The 14,624-nt window shown below is 39.1% G+C and overlaps 1 protein-coding gene across 6 annotated transcripts in view; it reads right to left on the bottom strand.

Moving 5' to 3' along the window:
* Positions 1 to 2,047: 2,047 nt before the first annotated feature.
* Positions 2,048 to 14,624, bottom strand: part of PALLD (palladin, cytoskeletal associated protein) — a 400,423-nt gene continuing 387,846 nt past the window's right edge. For 5 of the 6 annotated variants that reach the window (XM_041766121.1, XM_041766120.1, XM_041766123.1 and 2 more), the window contains 6 exons: positions 14,153 to 14,247; positions 11,800 to 11,932; positions 8,682 to 8,889; positions 5,998 to 6,163; positions 5,332 to 5,465; positions 2,048 to 4,220 (listed from right to left, as the gene is read on the bottom strand). In XM_041766121.1, coding sequence (XP_041622055.1) covers positions 4,045 to 4,220; positions 5,332 to 5,465; positions 5,998 to 6,163; positions 8,682 to 8,889; positions 11,800 to 11,932; positions 14,153 to 14,247 — 912 coding nt within the window. In that variant the 3' untranslated portion in view covers positions 2,048 to 4,044. Of the gene's footprint in view, positions 4,221 to 5,125; positions 5,172 to 5,331; positions 5,466 to 5,997; positions 6,164 to 8,681; positions 8,890 to 11,799; positions 11,933 to 14,152; positions 14,248 to 14,624 lie in introns of all 6 variants that reach the window. The other variant, XM_041766122.1, reaches the window with a different exon arrangement.

Consider the following 14,624-nt stretch of genomic DNA (forward strand, 5'->3'; position numbering starts at 1 on the left):
CAGGAGGATGTGCACTCTGGCAAGAAGCCAGGAAAGCAGGGGTACTAGATGTGGATACAAGCTCCTTTCTTAGAAATACCGATGAACTGAGACAGGCCAGAGGGAGAGCTTGAAGATGGTGCCTGCTGGCCTTTCTGATCTCCATTCCTTGGAGGGGGTTGTAGTCAGTCCCTAGAAGTGTAATTACAAACTCCGAGGGCACAGCTATAAAGACAAGCTAATTGTCCTCTTTCACAGAGACTGGCAGTGCTGTCTAGGTTGTCTTGGGGTGGGATAGGGGATGGTGTGAAATAGCTGGTTAAGAATTATTTCTCCATTGCAGTCTTATGGGACTCGAATGTGAATCCTGCTGGCCACCTGAGCCAGGCTGTCAGGAGATGTCCCCTGGGTAGTAATTAGAAAAACCTGGGCACGAGACTTACGTACAAGCTCCTTTTGGGTAGATATCAGCAACCTGGAGTGAGGTAGAAGGAGAGTGTGAGGACAGTGGCTGGCCTTGGTGTTCTCTGGAGATGGGGAGTTGGCCCTCAGATGTGTGTTTCATTATAAGCCTACCCCTCAGGCTGTGGCTATAAAGAGAAGCAAACAGTCCTCTCACAGGTTCATTCTGCCTCTGCTCTGCCCTTGGGCAGTAGATGGTTAAGGATGGTTGCTCCATTAAAGTCCCATGGGACATGCCTCCACTGTCCACCACAGCCAGGCTGTCCCCTGGGCAGCAGCAGGGAAAACCAGGGTGCTAGACATTTGCAGAAGCTTCTTTCTGGGAGACTGGTGACCTGGAGTGAGGCAGGGGGTGAGCACAGAGATTGTACTCACCAGCCTCAGTCTTGGGAGATTATCCCAAGATGTTTGTTAAATTAGGGCAGCAGACGTGCCTTCAGGCTGATGCTCTAAGATAAGCAAATAGGCTTAATTCAGAGAAAGATTGGTCCCTAGGGTGGGTGACTCCATGGAGCCTTTTAAGAACTATCAGGTTGCTATAGCTTTGTGGATCTGGTGGATTTGAGCCCCATCGGCTTGTGAAGCTAGATGTTTTGGGGGCTTGTTTCTCAGGTGCAGGTCTTGAAGTTGGGGTGCTCATTTGGGGCTTCACATCCTTTGATCCTGAGCCTGAAGCCGGGGATTTTGAGTTCTTCCTAATGGTAGCTTGCCGTGCCAGGGGTGGAGTTTATGACAAGATTGTGTTTCAGCCTCTTCTGTTTTTGATGTGGGTTGTCTCATTTGCCTAATGTGTAGCAGTCGGCTAGTTTGGGGGGTTCTTTTAGAGGAAATCGTTATGTATGTTGTTGATTTGGTGGGTCTGTGGGAGGAGGTGTGTTGAGGATCCTGTGTTACCATCTTGAACAAGAACCCTCTCTATTTAATTTCATAGATGCCAAGAGAGGGCATACGGTTTGTGGTCACAGAACACTGTCCCTATGGGGCATCACAAGAACCAACATTATTTATAAGCATATATACAGTAAACTAATGTGGTAGGCAGAATTCTAAGGTGGCTCCCAATATTCCCACCTCTTGGTATACACACACCTCTTAGTTATCCAATCAAACACAAATTTAGGTGTTGCTTTGGAGGGATTTTAATTAGGTAAAAAAAAATCAAGTGATTTTAAGAAAGAGAGGTATTCATTTGGTCTTGACCTCATCAGGTGATCCCCTAGAGGGGGCTGGGCTTCTGAATAAGATCAAGGCATGACAGGGATCCATTCTGAGGGAGATTCCCTTTGCTTGTTTTGGAGATGGAGGGAATGACATGGCAGGGAACGGAGGTGGCCTGTAGGAGTGGAGAGTGGCTCCTTACTGACAGATTACATTGAGGTCTCTATCCTACAACTGCAAGGAAATAAATTTTATCTCAACTACTGGAACTTGAGATGAGATGTTGTCCAGTGGATGTGTTGATGTTCGTTACAAGAGTCTGAGCACAGAACCCAGCCCTTCCGACGTGCAGAACTGTGAGCTAATAAATTTTAAGCTTCTAAGCTTGTATTAATTTATTACAGCAGCAATAGAAAACTAAAACAATGGAATATTTTGCTTCACAAAATTTCAACTATTATTTGTTAAATATTTATTGATGTTAAATCCACATTACACCAGCACAACAATCCAAAAAGTAGTATGATAGTACTTTTTTTTATAAATACAACATAAAAGGTGGCAAATAATGCTACTTAATCCCAACCCAACAAATTAGCAAACAGTCACATTCAGAAAAATTTGGCAAGTAAGATATGACATAAGTCATAATTCTACAATATAGATAGGTCCATGAAAGACTCTGTATAGTATCTTAATTTCCACATTAGCAACGCATATAAGTGTGGTCAAAGAAACTTGCACCATTCTGCAAAGAACATCTGCCACCCAGTGATCAAGCCTATTAATCATTTAAAACTTGGTTGGTTGGTGTTCTTACAAAGAAGTAGAAAGCTGTACATGTGAAGCAGTAATATGAAATATATGGGGTGGTACACAGATATAAAATTATCTTAAAAAATACTACATATTGAATTAACTGAGCTAAGACAATTCAACATTTTTATTATAAATAATGAAAGATATATGTGTTTTGCATAAGGAATACAGTGTTGTCATAGCAAAGTACCATTAAAACCTCATGTTTTATAATAGCTGGCCAAATTGGTTTTTTTCTCCATTTTAAAGTTTCTTGGTTCCGACTTAAAACCATCAAGTCTGGTCAGAATCATGTCAGTCTAGCTGTTGCAGAATCATATGCGTTCAAACATCAGTCTTTGCAGAGATGCCTTTACAAACTACCTGGAACCCAGCACCTTCTTAAGGCCAGACTGCATGGCAGCATGTAAGTGAACTAGCATTTTCCATTCACCATATCACAGTGACACTGGAAAAAACTAGACTATGGCACAAACCTGTTTTTGTCTCTCCCAAATCTCCTTTTCCCTCTAGGGCAGTTTCTCACTGATGCCAATCTTGCAGTCTCAGTCCATTTTCCACTTGCTCGACATACCTAACCTCTTCAGCAACTACACAGACTTCGGACACACTGAACTTCCACAGCACATGTGCTCCAATCTCCCAGCTGACCCTAGATCCCTGGACTTTTGAATGGCAGTGTTTTTTTCACCTACACTTTAATTTGAGGAAAACCAAGGAAAAGCCTGGCCTTCACCGCCTCTCCAGCCCTTTCTACTTTTGTCCAAATGAATACAGGTGTGCTGGTAGCATTTTCCTTCATTCTTCTGCTACTTCCAGACCCCTCTTTCCTCTGAATACTATATGCCTTGGTCATTTGGGTGATTTGGATGTCTTTTGTGGAATGGACTGTAATATAGTTCTGCTCTATTTGGAACAGTTTATATTATTTATATTTAAATTAGCCTTTTAATATGGTTGTAAGTAAGCTTCCTATTAAGGTAGCATGAAAAGAAAACACTACACATAAAGAAAAAGGTGGTTAAGAACTAAGGTATTAACCTTGTTAGAAAACTCTCGGTATTAATAAAATTTAAGGCAAGTAACTCCTTCCTTATGATTTAATATAAAACAACTTGCAAAAACAAGGCATTTACTTGGATTTGTCATTTACTCTCCTTTTCATTCCTATATATTGCACTTGGTTCACTGTAGCTATCTGAACACACTGCCCAGTTAGAGTCATTTTAGTACTATTTGTGGTACATTTGCCTCATGTAAAGCATTCCACACTGTCATGCTGTGTAGCACCTACCACTAGTGTTTAAGGCACTTTGGAGAATACAAATTCTGGTTACCTTTGAACAGCTGATTTCCATTAGCATTTTGGCATTTGAGATTGCTTTCATCACAGAAATTCCACAAGTTTTAAATTGGATGATGAATGTAAATTTTCTGTGCAATGTGTACATTTCTATTAGCATTACCTACTTAAACTCTAAGTTTGGTATATCAAGTAAGAAAAATATTTTGGTGTTTATCTCTTATAGTCAAAGGTATGTTTTTACCCTTTACATAATGTGACAAAGGAGTATGTTGGTCAAGCAACGGCTGTTTCAGTGTTTCAGCTTTAACAAGAATGTTGGATTACAGGTCCTCACTTTCTACCAAGCCGGGAGCACTGAGCGTCAGGTGGGATGGGCTGGCTTCCGGTTGGAACGCTGCCTTGATGTCTAGTCCCTGGTCCGAAAGTGCCGCATAGCGACTGGCTGAGGGCCGTACTTTCTTTGGCTTGGTGCTCTGTGGCTGCTGATGCCACTGGGCTACAATAAAAAAGGAAAAAAATAAAAAGATTTTTAAAAAACCCCAGGAAATCACTGGAAAGCACTTACATGTTTCAAGTAAATACAGAATGTCTTTTGATATGTACCAGGCACGTTTCTTTGGCATGGTGGAAATCTTAAAATGTAAGCACTGTCTATACAGGGCAGTGGGAAGAGGTGTAGTTTTTTTTTTTTTTTTTTTTTTTTTTTTTTTTTACAGTAAATACTTACTGGAGCACAGAAATCCTTCAAAATAGTTGCTCAGCTTCCTAACTCCCACCTCTCTCCCTCTTTAAAAAATATCTTCAAAGCACAACATGTATAAATGCCATAATAATTGTAGTAGGTATTCAGATAGATGTTTCAATGTTAATCAGTTGAAAAGAAGTGGGCAGTAGGGAAGGTTGAGGTCACTCAATATTATTTCCTATTCAAGAAGAGGGGAAATTTGAAATAAGTTCTTAATTTGTTTCTAGTGGTTTCCTTTATGTCAATAGATCATTCATGCTACTGGACTAGTCTGCAATTAAATAGAAACAAGTTTCTTTAAGTTTAAGATGCATGTACACAAATATACATACACAAACACTCAAGCCTACTGCTGAGCTGCTCAAAGTATATTAAAAGAGAAAAGCGCTAAGCCACAGAAAGGATGCATTCCAGGATCCATGGTACACACATTGAGAGTGCATGAAGACACCGTGTAGGATTATAATATAGAAAGAAATGTTAAGAGGCAGTCATTTGCAGAACACAGTAACAAGAAAATGTGAAAAACGTGGTTATTGCCTTCGTCTACTGTTAACTTCTAAGGAGGCTTGAGTAAGGAAGCCACAACTGACTAGCCAACGTAAGAGAAATCAACATGCATAGTTTGCTAATAATACAAAGTTCCTGAATGATACTTGGGTGTTTGTTCTCCTGGTGTAGTTCACTATTAATGTTGAGAAACTATAAATAGAAAGAGAAAGAGCAATATGAAATTTGGGGCAAATAAAACACTATAGTTGTTTATAAGCTTATATAAAAGTAATGTGATTTGCTGTCCAGATGTCTAATTTTTCATGACTTAATGAATAAATACAATGAGAGGACATGGAGTGGCACTCACTGTAAACATCCAGCCTGGCAGTACAGGACACAATCCCTGCTTCATTCTTGGCTGATACTGTGTACCACCCAGCATCTTCTTTTGTGGCTCCCTGAATAAGCAGGCAGATGTAGCCATGGTTATCCTGGTGCATGCTGGAGAAACGGATAAAGTCATTAGGGTTCTAAATTTTTAAAAAGTGGCTTTGGACATGAGGCATCATTTTTAATTAGATCATTAGAAACAGAATTGTGCAAGTAGCAGATAATAGGGTCATACTTAATCTAGAAAGGCTGCTAGCCCCATTAAAGTTAATGGTAGAGAAGAGCAGACATCAAGAGGTTGACTAAATGTGCACACATAATTTCTAGCTGAGGATCCCCCTTTACAAAACCCACTGAATAGTTTCTGTATCACCACTGAAGCCAATAAATTCATCTTTTCTTCTAGGTATAAACACTTAAAAAAAAAATCACCATGAGATTAAATTAGAATGTGCCTCATCACATATTAGAGCTTCCTTCCAAAAACTTAATTTTACATTAGGGTAAAGAGCGACTTTTGTCTTTAATATCAATAACATGACTCTTGCAAAGATGTATTTGCTATATAAAGTATATCCTTTTTATATATCCTTAGGACCTATTGAACAGATGTGGATTAAGTTAAGTCACTGTGTATTCTCACCTCACTCGGTCAGTGCTGTGAGTGAGTGATTCATTTTCTTTCTTCCAAAATATCTGAGGCAGTGGCACTCCTGAAACACGGCATTCCAGCCTCACTGGGTATCCATCAGCAACTCCTGTGTTTTGCAGCTTCTCAATAAACATGGGAGGTTTGTGTGCTTCTTTAGCTAAGGGACAGGAGAGGAATTATCTATCAGTGATCTACAAAGGTAATGCTATGAAGAATTCAGCAGCCTTTAGAAATATTGTTGAAATAGATCTTTTCTTTTATGATACCATTTTTCACTTCAGCTAGATGCTAGTTCCTTCTCCAAATCACTCTTTTACCAAGAAAGGTCCCTAGGCTTTTTTTCCACTCATTTATTTCCTCAATTAATTCTTTTTTTTCCCCTCAATTAATTGAAGTCTGACAGGCCCACACAGTCCACTGGCCATCTGCTCCACAGAATGCCTGTCTGACAGGCTGAGTGGCACTCCTAAGTCATTGCTAGGCATCTGGGATGGCTTCACTACTGATTATGCCTCTACCAACCACTGCCACCTAGTGATTCTAAGGAGAACAAGGATTTCTAAGGATTTGATCCACTCAGATCTCTCCTTGCTGTCTGAATCAATGTTTACTAATCTGTAAGTCTTGGTTCAAGTGAGACATACCGTAGGACTTAAAGGGGGAAATGAACAGGGAGACATCTTTATCCAAATTTGGCTGCTTTTTAAAATTGTTATTTAAAACTAGGAATGTACATCCTATAAATTACAAATTCCAATTTGTATTCTTTCAAGGAAGTTATAAAAAGACTTTTTATAACCTCTGAAGGAAAGAAGCCACAAAGAGACAACTTTAATAACACTCTGATTATTACTGTCTGATGGGAAATTGTTTTCACAGATGTGCAGTAAAAACAATGTCAGAGTAAGAATAAAGTTTAATTATTTTCTTAGCTACCAATAATGATTTTGAGGATGCATGACTTTGTCTACCACACACTCCTGTGCAGTGACAGATATAGCCAAGCCACACAGGGGAGAAACAGGTGAAGAGGAGAAAACCTGCACCTGAAAACTGCAAATACCTGAGACTCTCTGAAGATTTGGAATGATGTAGAGGGTTATACTTTTATTGTATTTCACATGGTTTCCTGGCCTCGGGCTATATCAGAGGAAGTGAGAATAGGTCTGTTAATATTCTTTCTGGATCCTAGTTTTGAGAAAAGCATAGAAGGTATAAAATGGACCTCAATGTCAAAGCAGTTTTCCAACAGAATAACACCCACCATTTTGGAGCAATGCTATGCAGGTTACTGGTGGTGATGCAGAGCTTCATATGATTTAATCCTTATAAAATGATGTAATCCTCATAAAGACTCTGTGGGGCCTGATGGTCCCTATTTCACATATGGGGTAATCAAGCTGCAGAGATATTTATTAGTTATGTCCTTTGGCAGATATATAATGAGAGCTGGGATTAGAACTGAGATCTGATGCCAAAGACATGATGCTTCTAATTACTGTGTCCTGCCACCTTTCTCATGCAAGTACTGACTGAGGCACACCAAGATGTCTGTGTCTCTCAGACCTTCAAGTCTCAGTTCTGAGAGCAGATATGATCCAAGGGGAACATTTAACAGAAGAATGCTGAACAGTTTTAGGTTGGAGGAGGGATGCTTAGAGGGCTAGATGAAATTGATCCTGGTCATACAGGAATAGTGAATACTTGATATAACACACAACATGACAGCCCAGGTATTTAGGACATTTTTGTGTGAAAAAGGTTCCTGGTGCTTTTATTAGAATCATTATCCAGGGTTTTAGCCAGGACCTCCTGGGCTTTATTCTCATGGCTACTGTATCTCTTGGAAGAGCTCAGTGGCTCATAGTTTGGGGAAGACCACTAGAGGTGAACAGACTATGTGATCTGGCCCTCAGTTTACCAAACAGGACCCTGGGAAAGTCACTTACTCTCTCGAACTTCCACATCTGTAAAGTGAAGAAAATTTGCTCCAGTTATCTTTTAGGGCTTTTGTGAGGACCAGCTGAGATAATGTATATGAAGCACTTCGCAAATAGAGGTATGAGAAATAAACATTCTTTTTAAAAAGAGAACAGATAACAGACTCTTACTTATGCTCAATTCCCAAGGATATTATAAAGGGTAAGGGTAAGACTTTGTATAACATGTACTTGTATGAAATTTACCTAACAGTATAATACATTAAAAAGCAAATCTGAATTTGACTATGACACTGGGGGTAGATGATAATGTTTAAAATTTTTGAATTTTGAGGCCACAGCACATTACTTTAAAAAGTGGGCAGAGAACTTTATTCATGAGCAAATTCTTATATATCAAATTTGGTTCTATAATCCATGACACCACTGCTCTTTCTCTATGTAACACTGAGGCCAGCACACACAAGAAGTAGAACAACCCCGATCAGCTGCTAACCTCCTCTTCTGTCTTGGCCAGGCTAATGGGAGAAAGGAAAGAGAAATAATTATGGCTACACTGAAAAAAATTAATGTTTCTGATTTGCTAAGCCTTCTGTCCTAATGGACTGTTTTGATGAAACAATCTACTTTTTCAGTACTTTGACTTCTTTTCCATATTGGTTAATAATGCAGGGTTAATTTACATTTTTGAATCTGATGTTTATTCTGAAAGAAAAAAATTCCAGACTTGCTTACCAGCAACCACAAGCTCCAGGCTGAATGAGTTTTGTCCTGCTCGGTTGGTGGCTATACATGTATAGATGCCGGCGTCTCGTGATGTGACCGGCTCTATGATCAGAGAGTGCACCCCATTCTCACGCACGAGCATCTTGTGAGCATTGTCGGGGCGTATAGGTTTTCCATCTAGTTGCCAGCTTAGATCTGGGGTTGGTAACCCACTGACCTGAATCAGAAAGGAGCATATAAATTTCTCTAATACTGAAACAAAGTGAAATCATTTATAGTTAAGAAACCACCGTAAATTCTCTCCTTCATTAGTACAAGAGCCAGCTCATGTACTCTTTTGCTTAAACCTTTCAATAGCTTCCTGAGAAATCATCGACTCACTTATAAACATCTCTTGTAGAGCAACCTACAAAAGAAAAGTAAAATGGGGTTTTTAAATTTCTTTTATTGTCTTACCTCACCAGGGTTAAAAGGTTACTGGGATGATGTCAGCACAGGGCTCTGAGCTCTTTGGAAAAAGATGTCCAACTACAATACAACACATACTCCGCTCATTTATACCCTATAAAGCTTGTTATCAAAGGGTTGCCATAGCTGTGGAGACATAGTTAATGCATCCATCAGCACACAGAGCTATTATTATTTTATAATCCTTGAAAGTAAGTAACAAGAGCAATATGAAATTACCCAGAAAGCCATCTCAACAAATTAGCATCACAACGGAAACTAAAATCCTGAGATCTGAGATCTGGACAGTTGTGTAGACCAGAGATCAGATAAAAGCGCATTTAATTGCTAATATCACATTGTGCTGTGAAGGGTAGGGATGGCTGCCATCTGTCAGCTCTTTATAGTTTTGCCCTTAATTGTGAAAGGGAAAAAAGCACCATTAAAGAAGGCTTTTTTTTTACCCCCACCCCAAATTTACTAGGGGGAAATTGCATTAAAAAAGATGTCAGTTGGACTGTAAAGTAATTCTTTTGAAAACCCAGCTCTGCCAAATTCCATTCCTGCTTTGTGATATTCACTTACACTACCTACAAGATGCCTCCTCCTACATGTAACAAAGATCTCGAGAATTTTTTTTTTAAGATTTTATTTATTTATTTATTTATTCCTAAGAAAAGCAGAGACAGAGAAGCAGAGACATAGACAGAAGGAGGAGCAGGCTCCTCAGAGGGAGCCTGATGTGGGACTCGATCCCTGGACCAAGATCACACCCTGAGCCAAAGGCAGACACTCAACTGCTGAGCCACCCAGGTGTCCCGGTCTTGAGGATTTAAGAGAGAAAAAAATAAGTAAACTGAAATGCTGGTTAAAAGGATGAAGATATTTTGGAAACAGCACTAGTCAGCTTGGCTTTTGAAAGGGTCAGGCTCTCTGTCCTCTCCTTTACCTGTTTGGAGATCACTAGAGGTGGTATGCAGGAAGAGCTTCTGGTCAGGCTCCAGTCCTTTCCCAAGTTGAGAAAAAAAGTGGCAAGGTTTGTTCCCACCTTGCTAGGTTAGATCCTGACCAAGGCCATGGCATGTGTAGTAGGAGCATCAGTCCAAGCACTGTGTACTCTCAACACCCCTAATTCACACTGCATTCATGCCAAGGGACAGACTTCATCTCATTAAGGCAGAGAGAAAATGCCCATTCTTCTACCCATTTTAATTCCAGCCCTTCTGGTTATGTAAATAAACCAAGCCCCATCTCAGGAATTCAAGGTCATTGTAAACAGGTCATAATTTGAACAGAAGCATGCTCTCGGCTGATATGGAAATGGGAGGAGGCAGATGAGGAGACCTGTTACTAGAGGAGTTGGATTATTTTCCCTTTGCACTTAGTACCACGACAGGGGTAGTCAGCATCTAGGAACGTACCCAACAGGTTAGAGAGGTGGGGGGGGGGGGGGGGGGAGTGCTTTTTTGGGGCAAAATTATACTGATAATTTTTTTCCTTAAAAAATAAAGATTTTTTAAAACCCTTTGTACATGTAATATAATAATCCCTTGGTATCATCTAATAATCTAAAATAAAATTTCACATTTTGACTCAAATGTCATTTCATAAGTGGTCTGTATGGACTCTTAATTACAGACCAAAAATAAACACACACGTGCTAAAACTCAAGTTTTGAACTTATACTGTAAAAAGAATTATGTTGGAAAATAAAATACTTTTGTTAAGAGTACTTTTTTTTTTAAAATACATTTCTATAAACCCAGATTTAATCCTCCAAGCATCTTATATTTGTGTTCTGCAATCCCAGAGAGAACCAGCAGAGGGAGCCCACATTCAAAAAACCTTATCCATATTTAAGAACTTAAATTTAAGATCAATAAATAATGGGGCAAAAAAACAAAGCAATCAAAAAAAATTTCACAGCAGTGGTTATTAAACATTTCTGGCCTTGAGCTCCTTTGAGGAATTGATGAAAGCTGTATCATACACATAATTTTGTATGCAATTTCAGAACTCACACCTAAGGAAAGCTGCCTCCCAGAAGGCCCTGGGTTAGGAATCCCAGCTGTAGGGTCGCCTAGGTGGCTCAGTGGTTGTGTCTGCCTCCAGTCCAGGGCCTGATCCTGGAGTCTTGGGATCGAGTTCCACGTCAGGCTCCCTGCATGGAGCCTGCTTCTCCCTCTCCCTCTGTCTCTCTCATGAATAAATAAATAAAATCTTAAAAAAAAAAAAAAAAAAGGAATCCCCACTGTAAAATGGGTAAGAGAAGTATGTCACTCTAACTTCTCCTAGAAATGGGAGGAATAAAGGAGTAGATACATGGCTATAAAATGTGTATGAAAAAAGAATGGAAGATAAATGAATTATTAGGACATATGACAAATTTAACACATTTATTGCTTCAACAAAATGTGAAACTTAAAGGGAAACAACCTCCCAGTGACTGTGTGCAGTATGGTATACAGGGTTCTAAATAAAAACACATTCAATAAAAATTTAAAGGAAACGAATGACAGAACAGTATATAAACATCCAGTAAATAGCACTCTCTCTCTTTTTTTTCCTCGTAGTTTGGAAAACATTTCAAAGATGCACACCTTACATAATTTCCCTAAAAGGAACTTAAAAGACATGGCAGTGGCGGGGCGGGGGAAGGGAGGCAACACCAAACTCTTACCTTACAATCCATTCTACACAGTTTTCCTTCTTGAACTGTTAGATCTCCGGGAGCCTGCAAGAAGTGAGGTCTGAAGAATCGCTCCTGAATTGGTTCATTCTCATCTCCACTGTCCCTTGATCTAGAACGAGGCCTTAGGACAGGACAGATAATAAACAAAAAGATGGAAGGAAAAGAAGGAAACAAAAGGGGAGAGGGAGGGAGGAAGATAGAAATTATTTTCAGACTCTTGATTTTTATAATAATACATGGAGTAATAATATAATTTTCTTACCTGATTCCTATTCCGAAAGTTTGTACTTAAAACCAGAAAAGTTAGCAAAGTCTTGTTTCATTTGGAAGTTTATTATGAACTTAATAGTCTGCTAAATGCAGAACTTAAATAATTCCGCTATCCTAATCCTTAAAGCTAATATAAATCATAAAAGGGGAAATGGGAAAAAATGAAGTACTCTATATTAACCTATTTTTCCCTAAATAAATATTTTTGAAAGCTATATGAGAAGCAGCAGCAGCTGTTGCTCATTTATTACCAAATCTTTTCCAACAGAAAGTATAATTTTCCACTGGGATTTTAAATTTATAGGAAATTAAAATCTCTTATTATTTTGTAAAAATTTCCTATCTTTCTAATCAAAATTCCTTTTCATATTAACCAGGAAAACAAATTAAATTTTTTAGCTTTAAAATAAGATTGTGCATATCTTCCAAATTTGGTGCATCTCTCTTGATTTGAGTAGGTTGTTAGAGGCACCTTTAAGAATAACACCATTTCAAGTTAATTGAAGGGAGGATGCAACAAAGGAACAGGATACTGAACATAAATCCTGTCACTAATCATTAGAAGACAAGTTTAAAAACATTTAACTGGAAAAGGTAAGAGTAGAACAAAGGAAAGAACAGTGTAACAGGCTAATAATTACCAGCTTTTTAAAATATATAGTTTACTATTCTACAAGCACAGATCTCATTTGTGAGCAGAATATTTTTCTAGTAGACACGGACACATGGAAAAGCTTAAATATTGAAGACACAAGAAAAGCAGAAGAAAGTAATGCAAGAGATCTGCGACTAAATACGCCCTGTTTATAGCCATGTGCAAAGGCCTAACTAGGTTCTTGTGACTAGATATTGCCACAAACAAGTTAGAATTAACCTGCCATGTGTTTCGGTGCCAGAACAGCCTTCCAAATTGTTGAGCAAAGGTTTCTGAGCATGCGGTCACATGGGGTGTAGACATAACACTTGTCTGGGGCTTCCTCAGTGTTTCTGGCTTCCCTTCTGTGAGCCTAACTTAGTATGTACGTGCTTTTCTCACCAGCAGTGTTTGCATGTGGGGCCTACAGTCTATATAGTCAGGGCTATTTGAGACGCTCTGTAAGATATCTACATAGGCACCCAACATGATAGCCAGGGTGACTTACCCTATTTTTTTTTTAAGATTTTATTTATTCATGAAAGACACACACAGAGAGAGAGAGAGAGAGAGAGAGAGAGAGGCAGAGACACAGGCAGAGGGAGAAGCAGGCTCCATGCAGGGAGCCTGATGTGGGACTTGATCTCGGGACTCCAGGATCACACCCTGGTCCAAAGGCAGGCACTAAACCACTGAGCCACCCAGGGATCCCCTACCCTATTTTTTTAAGTGCAAGTATGTTACTAGGAAGTGATCTCCTTTTCTCCTCCCTGCCTACCGTAGTTCCGGCAGTATCCTTGCATAAGCTCAGGATGACTAGGAATAGGAAGCACATTTTACTCTTAACAAGTACTTGTTGAACTTTTAAAATAGGGCACATTTTACCTACAAAACTGTCATAAAAAATAAACTGTTTTGAATGAAATGACTGAAAAGTGAACATTCACAAACCAGCTAATTTTAAGAAATCTAGTGGCAAAAAGAAAGAAAAGAAAAAAAAAGAAAAAAAAAAAGAAAGAAAGAAATCTAGTGGCAATAATTTGTCATGGCCAGTCTAGACCGCTGCTGGTCTAGAAATTTGGTTTTGAATGGCTGTGTACCATTTACTAGTATTTTCATGTTAATGTGCCTGCCATTTAAAGGTGTCTAGTCTTGTTTCTTCATATACTGACTGGGCCCTACTTAACAAATTAGTGGTGGTATATTTAACTGGGCTTAGCCACATTAGCAACTAACTTTCCCTTTTATGAATTGCAAAGGAGCATAATCATCAAGGGGCTAGTCAACGTATACACTTTAAGACCGTATTCATGTTCTTCTGTCTTCTGACACTGTCTGCTCTTCTTGGTCATACCATGATTCAAATATCGTTGAGTTTATAGTAATGACTAAAATAAAATAGTAGTTAACACCTATGGGAAGGAACATCTGCCATACCTTCTGACATGAGGATGGCCTGAGGGAGAGCGGGGACTGCGGCCTCTTTGGTTGACAGCCTGTACCATGAGGCGTCCAGTACAACTGATGCGGCCCTGTCAGAGACATCAGAAAAAGAAGTGATTGCCATGCAGAACAACTAACCACTAAGCACCATGTTTACTGTCCTGTTGTCCATAACAAACCAATATGCCATATTAGTAAGAAATGTACTTTCCCTGAGTTAAACTCCTTGGCAAACTCTCTGTTTGTTTAAAGAACTTGGTGACTAGGTCTTTCTTTGAACTATTAAGAAAGCTTTACTGTTTTATCTAGAATGGTATTTAAAATCACACTCCTTAATGAACTAATTATAATCTGCTATGGTCTCCCTAACACATGGAGTTGAATTGTACAATATAGCAGGAGGACATTAACTGTCTTGCAATAATTCCATTTTTATGGTCAAATATCTATTAGTTGTAGCTAATTC

The sequence above is a fragment of the Vulpes lagopus genome, chromosome 8 (assembly GCF_018345385.1).
Source record: "Vulpes lagopus strain Blue_001 chromosome 8, ASM1834538v1, whole genome shotgun sequence".
Classification (NCBI taxonomy): Eukaryota; Metazoa; Chordata; class Mammalia; order Carnivora; family Canidae; genus Vulpes; species Vulpes lagopus.